The sequence below is a fragment of the Rasamsonia byssochlamydoides genome (assembly GCF_041956645.1).
Source record: "Rasamsonia byssochlamydoides strain NRRL 3658 unplaced genomic scaffold VTN77scaffold_55, whole genome shotgun sequence".
Classification (NCBI taxonomy): domain Eukaryota; kingdom Fungi; phylum Ascomycota; class Eurotiomycetes; order Eurotiales; family Trichocomaceae; genus Rasamsonia; species Rasamsonia byssochlamydoides.
The window spans coordinates 81,015-91,085 of record NW_027192438.1 but is presented as its reverse complement, the minus strand read 5'-3'; the positions used below and the strand labels follow the sequence as shown (position 1 = coordinate 91,085).

The following is a 10,071-nucleotide window of genomic DNA, read 5'->3' as shown; positions in this document are numbered from 1 at the left end:
AAGCACTATGGAGATTGATTGTCGATCACTGAAACGGATTGAATCTCGTAAGTCTGTGACTTAGATTTGCGATCTATGACGTACATACAGTACATTGTACTGTTTTGTCCTGAAGGGAGCGATGCTGCACCGGTACCCCTTGGCAATGGAAACCCAGGTGCTCGAGGAGAAAAGAAAGGCCGAATATGAATGATACTGGAAGGAAGATAATGTGCTGTCAGAAGCTTGGCATGTGTCGTAGCTAGCTACTGCGAGGTATTACAAGCAACTAAGGGGAGATATCATAGTGTGTTTCTTTTTCTTTTTTTCTTTTTCCTCATTTGATTTTGTTCGGAGCACTCAGGTAGGCTGTCATGTTAGAGGATATAGCTGACATAGTAAATTATGGTGACAACAAGATTTTCGAAGCTCACTACTTGTAAACTCCTGATCCTCGTTGCTGAGACCTGACTCGAATGGCAAACAATCGATACTATAAACAGATTCATCACTTCATTATGCTTACGGATTATTCATGGGGTAGTAATGTCTCGCTATACAAAGGCATTGCATGATCACAGTTCAGCCAGCAACTCGCTCATGGAAATCGGCTTACGAACAGCATTGGAGAAGCCCTCGTGGAACGTAACCCAGACTCTTCTCTCCGGCTTCTGCGCGTCGGATCTTCTCTTTTGCGTACAGTCACCGGGTTCTTTTACAGACGCTTCGTTGATGATTCTCCCGAAGAAATCGCGTTTGACACCGTGGCCATCCTTCGAGGACTTCGACGCAGAATCATTCTCCTTATCCTCATCGCTATTGCCTTTCTTCTTCTTGCCCGATGATGAGTCGCTGTATTTCGACTGAGACGCTTCGGACTGCTTTTTCATTGTCTCTTTGCGGTACTCCTGGTCCAGAACTTGGCGGACCGCATAACGCACTGGCCCGGAGCCACCAGTGTCAAGTGCGCTGCCCTTGATCTTCGAGAAGCTGATCAATGCATCAAGAGGTCTTTGTCATGCAAACAATGTCAGTCGTGTACGCTGGTGTTTGCCGTCAGGAGATACTTACGGTTCCATTCTGTAGACCCACCCGCCGTGGGCACCACCTTCGTTCTCCACTCGCGCTTTTTCAAACGTCACGCCCAGTCCGCTCATAACTCTAACTGCGGAACGTATCAAGGCACGTTCACTCTCCTTTCGAACACTGGCCACACTCTTCTGTTCTCCACTGCCCCTGACGACAACTGGTTTCACATCAGGTGATAGCATTCGTACCACATTAGGGATGAGCTCAGTGGCCACGCAGTCCGTGGAGCGGAAAAGTCTCAACAGAGAGGCCGAAAACGAGGCTTGAAAGCCGGTGAGAATCGAACGATTTTGTTTGTGAGCCTCAAATGCCGCGAAATCTGCCCTCGGTCCCGAGAAAGGATGTTCGTCCTCATTCTCATCTTCGTCAAGGTCATTCTTGTCCTTGCTGCCTTTCTCCTTTGAAGCACCGGCGAAAAGGTGGTGAAATGCCACCACCGACTGGCTGAGATACGAGTTCAACTCCCAGTCTTGGTTCGAGAATACCCTCGAGGATATCATGTCATGAAAATGAAGCCACTCATAAGCCGCATTGGGTTTTGATAAAAACGTATCGTCCTGATAGGTCTGGGTCGGGTAAACGGTAAAGCATTCCGTAATGCAACGGTCGTACTCGCCGCTGGTGTCAACCATTTCTCGCAGTCGGTTAATAGCATGGCGCTTCCGGAGGTCCGCAACTCCTACAGGAGTCTTCCGTTGGTCCCTGTCAAACGGATCCTGGAAAGATTCAGCACCCACTGGGGCATCTGGAAAGCCTGCGCCATCCATGAAGACGCGATCAACGATTTCACGGACTCCTCCCCTCCCGAGACCTCTGGCAGACCCATCTTGTTGAGAACCATCCAATATGTTCTGTTCCAACCACATTTTGGTCAGTCGGGGAGCTGAGGAGGAAGAAGTAGCTCTGAGTTTATGAGCTACCCATTCGGCTGCAACCAGAACACTTCGTATATCTCCTTCCCCAGTTGCGCGGTTGGCTGACCCTCGGTCCTTCCTGCTGTTCAAGCCCCAAGTTGCTTCGCAGAGTCTCCTCACGCCGTCACCATCGTAAGCAATCCCCTCTCTTTCCAGTATGGTTTTCACCCGTTGGACTACATTTTCCAGGGGGACTTGTCGTACGTGAATGATCTCGGCGACGTTTGAGGTTCGGAGCGGCCGCAAACTGGGATGATAAATGTCGTTGCATATGAGAATGATGGGGCGTAACAACCGAAAATTATCGCCTTTCCTTTTTCGTCCGGTCGTAGAGCTCTGGCCGCCGCTTCGACTTGAGTTTTTCTGATCCAGCAGAACGAGATCAATTAACGCTTTGATGAAACCTCCTTCTCCGCCTGTCCCAGATCCACTGACAACACCGTCAACTTCATCCACCACTACACACACAGGACGGCCCGCCTTGCGAAGCTTCTTCCCGTCGGCCTCGACGTTCACGATTTTCACATTTTCAGTGCCCACCGCGTCTCTAATCCGGCCTTTGACGACATCCTTGCTTCTATCATCGCTAGCATTGATCTCCAGGACCTCGTAGCCCGCTTGTCTAGCACAGACATGAGCTAAGGTCGTCTTCCCAAGGCCTGGGGGCCCGGTCAACAATAGAATCTTTCGATGAGACCATTCACTATCTTCGCTCCCTTGTTTTGGCTGCTTCTGCTTGGCTAAACCAGGAAAGACGATGGGGTCCCATCCCTTGAGCCATCGTAGGACTAACCTGTGTGTTCGCTCGTCGCCAATGAGATCGGCGAACTTGCGGGCACGGTACTTCTCTGTCCACATGGAATTACACGCCTTTTTCCCATGTCGATCTGGAAGCGGTGTCTCGATTGATGGTTGTATCGCTGGGCGATTAGATGTTCGCAAGGAAGAGTTGCGCTTAGTTTCCTTTGCAACCTCATCTAGAAGCTTGTGTATCTCGATGCCATAGTAACTTCTTTGAGCTCTCCCAGGAGCAGTCGTTGAACGACTTGCGACAAGCCTCTCATACGTAACTGGAGAGGAGACTTCTCTGGTCTGCACACTATGCACTTTCCCGGAGCATGTCTTGATGTGGATGGTATCTCTCGTGTAACAGGAGGGAGGAGGGACATCGGACGACGGAATTATCGAATTAAGGTCGGGGCCAGAGGCCTGGGAGGGTTGAGGTTGCAAAGGTGGGGGCACAGCAGAGGTCCTTGTATGTTGGTTTGTCGGTATTTCCTGTAAAAGCGCAAACTCGCTCTGCATGTGTGCTTCTCGCAGGGCATCGAGTTCATCTTCGTCATCGTCGTCCTCAATAAATCCACCAATTGTCTTCGGCCTTTTCGACTCGTTCGATATTGCTGGGTCTTCGAGCTTTCTTTTCTGGACCTCCGTCGGTGGAGACGAGTTCGGGGGAAAGACAACTGGAGAGGACATGAACGGCATCGTCGCAATTGGGGGCGTCGACGGTATGAGGGAATCTGATCCGAGAATAGAAAGATTTTTGTTTGGTTGTAGATTCCGAGACTTGGTTGGAGTAACTAGATAGTGTTAGATGGTCATTTCACGGGCTATATAATGTCTACAGACGCGACTTGCATACCAGGTTGTATATCGTCGTCGCTTCGAAAAACGTCAGAGAGATTCCAAGCACGATGTTGGATCACAATTCCCTTGCGACGATTTTCGTCGGCAGTCTCTTGACGTTGGAGATAGAATGCCTCGATGTCGTCGGCGAAGGACTCAGACTCCGGCTCAATGTGTTGCACGCTATCCGGCGGTTCTGAATGGAGATACCAAGCAGGGTCAAAAGAGGATGGCACTGGCGGAGGCGAATTATCCGCCATCAAAAGAACTAGATCCCAATTGTCATCACCGATAACCCGGCCAAACCTTGGAGACTGGTTGTATCATCAATCGTCGGGGTTGTCAGTCTAGCGTCTGGACGCGACCACGCGTTGGACGCGTAGAGGCGCTAGGCTCGATAGGGATGGACCCCATATTTACGTGAAATTACCTCATTTGGACAATATTAATCAGCAAAGGATCTAGAGCCGTCCTAGGTTGTGATTCTGTGAAGGTACTGAAAGCCAAGGCACACACATGTCAGAAGAAATAAAGGACATCTATTGATGTCTTCATTATGGAAGCTTTTCACCATTGAAGATGTTGAGCCTTATAGATTCTTTTTCTGTAATCGTTGCGCATCATCTATGTAAAATTCAAGCAGCAAATCGGAAATAAATGTATTGAATAAATATCATCTACTCCGTACTCTGTATAAAGACATCATAACTTCAGATGAATGAACAATAGTGGCCCTGGACCCTGATCCTGTGCAGTACTACGGAATGTTTGTGGTATGGATTACGTAATCTACATGGCTAGTGTGGCTGGTGGGCTTGGCGTTGTGGCGAACAAGTACCCAGATCTGGTAAGCGCCACGGACATGAATGAGGCTAAGCCGCCGCGCGAGTTTGCAGGAGAAGCATCGCAACCATCCCGTTCGTGTTCGCGACCGACGAAGACCATCGGCCACGTCGATTCCAGTTTCCATCTCAGAGCGTCTCCTCGAGCTTGATTGCGTGTCTCCCGGGCGCCAACTAATATTGCACCCCCAGTTGCGGTGCCTTCTAGAGTGCACACGCGCCTTGTCCTTGTAAGGAGCGTTGTCGTCTCGGCAGACGGACAAGGCGCCTGCTTCGAAACCATCGTCCGTGACCAAAGATCCATCTCAACCTCGACGCGCCAGTATGGATGAGAAGCCTGTCGTTTCGAGTGGAGCTGGCGATGATAGCCAGGCTCCTGTAGCTGCTCAAGATGTCGCTGGTGAGTCCGGCAACGGTGCGTTCTCCCTTGGATGAACTGGTGCTGTCCAGAGACGTGTGTGTATGTGTGCTAACATGTCTGGTGACTATTTTTTTACAGCATCGCAATCAGGCCAGTCATCTCCTGTAAAGAAGAGCGAGAATTCGGGTGTTTCAGATAACCCCATGGATGCTCCTGCATCTCCGAGACCTCAGGTTGAAGACGCAGAGCCCGAGGATGAGGAAATGGGCGGCACGGAGGCCGATACGAGGAAGGAGAATGGCGCCACAGGGGAGAATGCGGAGGGCGCACAGCAAACAGCGGATGGAGCTACTGATGAGCAGTCGGCGCAGGCAAAGTCGTCACTCGAGGCTTCTGCGCGCTCTCATCTCGTAAACCAGACCCATGCTATCATTCTTCCCAGTTATTCGACATGGTTTGATATGCACTCAATTCACCCCATCGAGAAGAAGGCAATGGCGGAGTTTTTCAACGGCCGCAACCGAAGCAAGACGCCTGCAGTCTACAAAGATTACCGAGATTTCATGATCAATACCTATCGCCTTAACCCGGTTGAGTATCTGACGGTGACTGCTTGCCGGCGCAATCTCGCTGGAGATGTATGCGCTATCATGCGAGTCCACTCCTTCCTCGAGCAATGGGGTTTGATCAACTATCAGGTAAGTGCGGCTACATCGCGTGTGATGAGTTTTGGCTGACCCATTGTTGTAGGTTGATCCTCAAACACGCCCGTCGAACATCGGGCCTCCCTTCACCGGTCATTTCCGCGTCATCGCGGATACCCCTCGGGGGTTGCACCCGTTCCAACCTGGACCTAACCATGTCGTAACTCCTGGAAAGCCATTAGCAGCGACCGATCGTGCAGCTTCTGCAACTCCTGCCAGTAAAGCGGACCTGAATCTCGAGATCCGCCGTAATATCTACGATGACAAAGGAAAAGAGATCACACCGGCCGAGGATAAGGAAAAGCAGACGAATGGAGAAACCGCTGCTACAAACGGAGATGCTTCGACGAAAGCGATGGAGAGTGCGATTCGAGAACCCCGGAAGACCTTCAATTGCTTTTCTTGTGGTATTGATTGCACTCGTCTGCGTTTCCATTACGCGAAATCCGCTCCTGTCTCGTCTAACCCTAACGCTCCGGACACGAAATATGACTTGTGTCCCAACTGCTTCCTGCAAGGCAGGATGCCATCCAGCCACAACGCTTCAGACTTTGTTAAGCTGGAGGAGAAGCAATACACGAACATTCCTGATAAAGATGCACCATGGTCTGATTCAGAACTCGTGTTGCTCCTGGAAGGGTTGGAGAACTTCGACGACGACTGGCAGCAGATCGCCAATCACGTTGGAACTAGGACGAAGGAGGAATGTGTCATGAAATTCCTCCAGCTGGAGATTGAGGATAAATATCTTGAAGATATCCCAGGCACTAACGATGCGACTATGCGGGCACTTGGGGGACGAGAACCGATCAGTCAGCTTGACAACCCGGTCCTGTCGGTAGTCGCCTTCCTGGCGCAGATGGCCGAACCGGCGGTGGCAGCGGCAGCGGCAGGACGTTCGGTTGAAGAGATTCGACGGGAACTCAGGAGTCAACTTGACAGAGCAGATAAATCCCGGGACAAAGGCAAAGGAAAGGAAGGAGAAGGGATGAAATCCGAGGATTCGATGGACATTGATAGTGCTCGTGAGGGAGATTCTGGAGCTGCAGCGGGGGCTGCGGCAACGGGTTCAGCGTCTGAGAAGCGTGCGTCGCTCGCGACGATTGCGCTTGGCGCTTCCGCAGCTCGTGCTGGAGCGCTTGCATCACATGAAGAACGAGAGATGACCCGTTTGGTCAACGCAGCCGTCAACGTCACACTTCAGAAGTTTGAAATCAAGCTGGCTCAGTTTAACGAGATGGAAGAAATCATCGAGGCGGAGCGGAGAGAGCTTGAGCAGGCCCGACAGCAACTCTTCCTCGACCGAATGGCGTTCAAGAAGAGGGTCAAGGAAGTTCAGGACGCATTGCAGGCGGCGAGCCTAAAAGGCCCGGGCGAGGAGCTCAACGGGTTGCTCTCGGGGGCCGCTACCACGGGTCTCGACAACCGTTTCCAGTTCCAGCCTCGGAATGCCGATGCAAGGAACGGTGTCCAACCGCTGAGTGCAGAGCCTGGTGCAGATTACAGGACTCTTGACCTGTAGGGAAGGGAAAGGTTATGATGAGTTTTCGTGACTTTTTATTTTTTTTCTTCAACCACGCAAGGTCCCCGCCAAAGTGCGTTTCAAAACATTTCTTTTCTTCTGATTGATTCATGAGTTGTACAAATATAACTATGCCAAGGGTAAGATTGATTGGACAAGGGGGCCTCACAAAAAAAGAAAAACAGAGAAGAAAGTGCCGCACAGAATCAGAATGTCTCGATCGATCGATAGATCAAAGAATCTATGTACCGTGGTGATTTCTTCTTAACTGGCAGGCAGGCAGGCAGGCGCAAATATGGGGGAGTTTATGAAATGAAGCTAAATGTGTGTTATTATTAGGTCTGCGTTCGTTTTTATTTATCTAGGTAGTGTCATGCGAAAATGCATCTTGTTGATTGCCGTTTTCTGACTAAGTGCCCGCTGCTTTGCTTCCCTGCTAAAACCCTGCTCCCCTCAGCTCGCCCTCCACTCCTGCATGCTCTCTCTTCTACTAAGGCCTTGCCCTTATCCTCTACTATCAATGCATCCCTAATGCTCTACTCCATTTGACGGTTAGCCGGCTGCCAGAAACGGCTACACCTGACGCCGTTTTGCGAGTCCTGCTAACCATCCTCGTCTTGGCCTGCACAGGCAGGGCAGGAACCTGGCACAGTATCATTTGCATGCTCTCTGGCATACAGGGCAATTTTATTTATGATGTCTCAACAGTCGCTATCTATGTATTCCCACCTTGTTCCATTGAGTGACAAGGACTCATTTTTAAGACTCCGTATTTTTATCTTTTGCCGACCCTTTGCAGCGAGCACTTAGGTGAGGGATATCAATGTGTACCACTTAACAATACTTGCGTTCCATTGAATCTTTTTCTTCCTTTTTTTTTTAAAAAAAAAATAGAGGGCGATTTGAGAGTCATATTGAATATTTGTGATTTTGACCAAGCACCTTAAATATTCTATAGTCATACGCGGAAATATATAAACCCATTGCGGCATTAAATGATGTGTCATGATGTATTATGTCATTGAAATTTTTATGTGATGATTGGAATTCCAAGGATGTAATCGAACTCTCATAAGATCTGGCTAATCTGCGTCATCAGAATCAACTAGTTGGTGAAAATCAATAGGACTCTTATTGAATAGGGTGCGCAATATTTACTCCCCCTGTTTAGTTTCAATCAAACGATCTCACCAAAAAGAAAAGAGAAGAAAAAAAAAAGGGCATTCACAGTATCTGACTGTCATCAGTTTCTAGCAACTCCCTTAAGCAATAGGGGTTTTGTCGTTTGGTTTCCTTCCAGCACATCGTCTATGTTGTTTCTCCAGGACATCCAATCCATTGATGTGCAGCACACCAGCTACCCACGGAAGGACTTCACTCAGCGAACAGGCCCTAGGTTCTTTCGGGAAATAGTCACTTTTCTGGGGCTCTTCTGGCATGTCTCCAAACTGTTTACATTCCTTTGAGCTGCCTCCGTGGTCTTGGAGCTGATGTTGAATCTCTAAGACACTCCACGTCCTCTCCCATTCTTTATATACCTTGTTATAGCGCTCGTAGTTTTGAACATCGAAGGTGCGACTGGAGTAATGGAACCAATCCTCAATCGCTTGGTGGAAGCATTCCGTCTTCCACAGAGTGAGGGCAATTCGGCTTAGGAATTTCATGCGTTCGTCCACAAAACTGCACATCTGTGCACCAGCAATGCGTGCTATACAGTAGCAAATGCATCATCTATTAAAATACCTGGTCTGAGTGTCACAGGTAGGAATCCCTGCGATCTTTTATCTTTATAACCACCATTCAAGATATGCCACATCACAGGTTTTGTTGCCTCACAAAGCATGAGAGCATATGTAGCTTGTTCGAGCTGTGATAATTCCTGATAGCCAGGTTAATCTCATTGTATACAACAGCTTAAGGTAGGTTTGAAAAAAATTTCCGCTACAACTCTTATGTCAGCTTTTAAGCTTTAACAGAGCTGTCATAGTACAATTCAGCATGGATTTGATTAGGTCTGCGAGGACTTCAACGAGTGGCAGGTGTCCTTCGGGTCGACATCAATCCCCGGTCGTTGTTCCAAGTGTGAAGAGGAACGCCTCTATCCTGGTAGGCGTCTTTCCCACATTAACATGTTAAATTGGAGGTGTCAGTACATATTAATCATGTATATAGATTCTGCGAACATGACCGTCCAGCACCAGTTATACGCTGCCACATCTATTAGCCAGAATCAAAATTCATGTTCTGCGTGAACATGCTCGTCAGTGGCACAGTCGGGTGTCTCGTGACCGGATGACTCCCTTCACAATAATTTGATATGATTCTCTTGCCTCGACTCCCATCTTTAACGATGCCAATACTGCAACCTTCGTTTAAAATAAGTTAGGAGCTCTAACAAACAATATTCCTTTCCACATCTATGAGTACCAGACTAAAGTTTTGCTGAGAGTGTGAGTGCCTTGTTACTAATACACTCCAAATTCTAGAATCCAGCTGAAAAGCCACAGCTCCATTGAAGAAGAACAACGAACCAGAAAAGGAAATGAACCCATCAGCCGACCACTACGCTCTTCGCAAGATCTCACCGACATGTCTGCGCTGTAAAGCCGTTACCATCAAGCATACAGCCAATCCGAACAATCCGAACGGCAACGCTGGGCGTCAATACTACCGATGCGAGTCTTGCAGTAAATTTGCCTGCTTCGGAGACATTCGAGGAATCGACCTGAGTAATCCCGCGTGTGATTGCCCGGAACTCTTCCTCAGTCGACTACAAATTGCTGGACTGGACGCGACATGGCCTCGAGGACTGCATTTTGTTTGTGCGGTGGGACGATGCGATTTCTTTGAATGGGCTTATGATGATGCTGGAGACAGTCTGGCCTGGATGACGCCGATACGGTCGTCGTCTGAGATGGCAGAGCTGGGGTACTAGAGACGGAAATATAATGGACAGCAGACATCTGCAACTTTGATCAAATCTTGTCCGGTTGGGTATGAAATGACATCTGCGGAACATAAGGATGCAGTGCGG

General features: G+C 49.1%; 3 protein-coding genes across 3 annotated transcripts; 1 reads left to right on the top strand and 2 right to left on the bottom strand.

The window, feature by feature from the left end:
• Positions 1–554: 554 nt before the first annotated feature.
• On the bottom strand, positions 555–3,868 carry VTN77DRAFT_6969 (uncharacterized protein; the record flags this gene model as incomplete). The annotated part of the gene is made up of 3 exons (XM_069423305.1): positions 555–990; positions 1,051–3,562; positions 3,625–3,868. 3 exons carry the CDS (start codon positions 3,866–3,868, stop codon positions 555–557), a joined length of 3,192 nt encoding a protein of 1,063 aa, XP_069275726.1.
• A 906-nt stretch (positions 3,869–4,774) lies between these two features.
• On the top strand, positions 4,775–7,037 carry VTN77DRAFT_6968 (uncharacterized protein; the record flags this gene model as incomplete). Its single annotated transcript, XM_069423304.1, has 3 exons — positions 4,775–4,865; positions 4,950–5,509; positions 5,562–7,037. The coding sequence occupies 3 exons, from the start codon at positions 4,775–4,777 to the stop codon at positions 7,035–7,037; spliced, it is 2,127 nt and encodes a 708-aa protein (XP_069275725.1).
• A 1,262-nt stretch (positions 7,038–8,299) lies between these two features.
• VTN77DRAFT_6967 (uncharacterized protein) lies at positions 8,300–8,725 on the bottom strand (the record flags this gene model as incomplete). The annotated part of the gene is made up of 2 exons (XM_069423303.1): positions 8,300–8,524; positions 8,576–8,725. 2 exons carry the CDS (start codon positions 8,723–8,725, stop codon positions 8,300–8,302), a joined length of 375 nt encoding a protein of 124 aa, XP_069275724.1.
• Between the last annotated feature and the right edge of the window lie 1,346 nt (positions 8,726–10,071).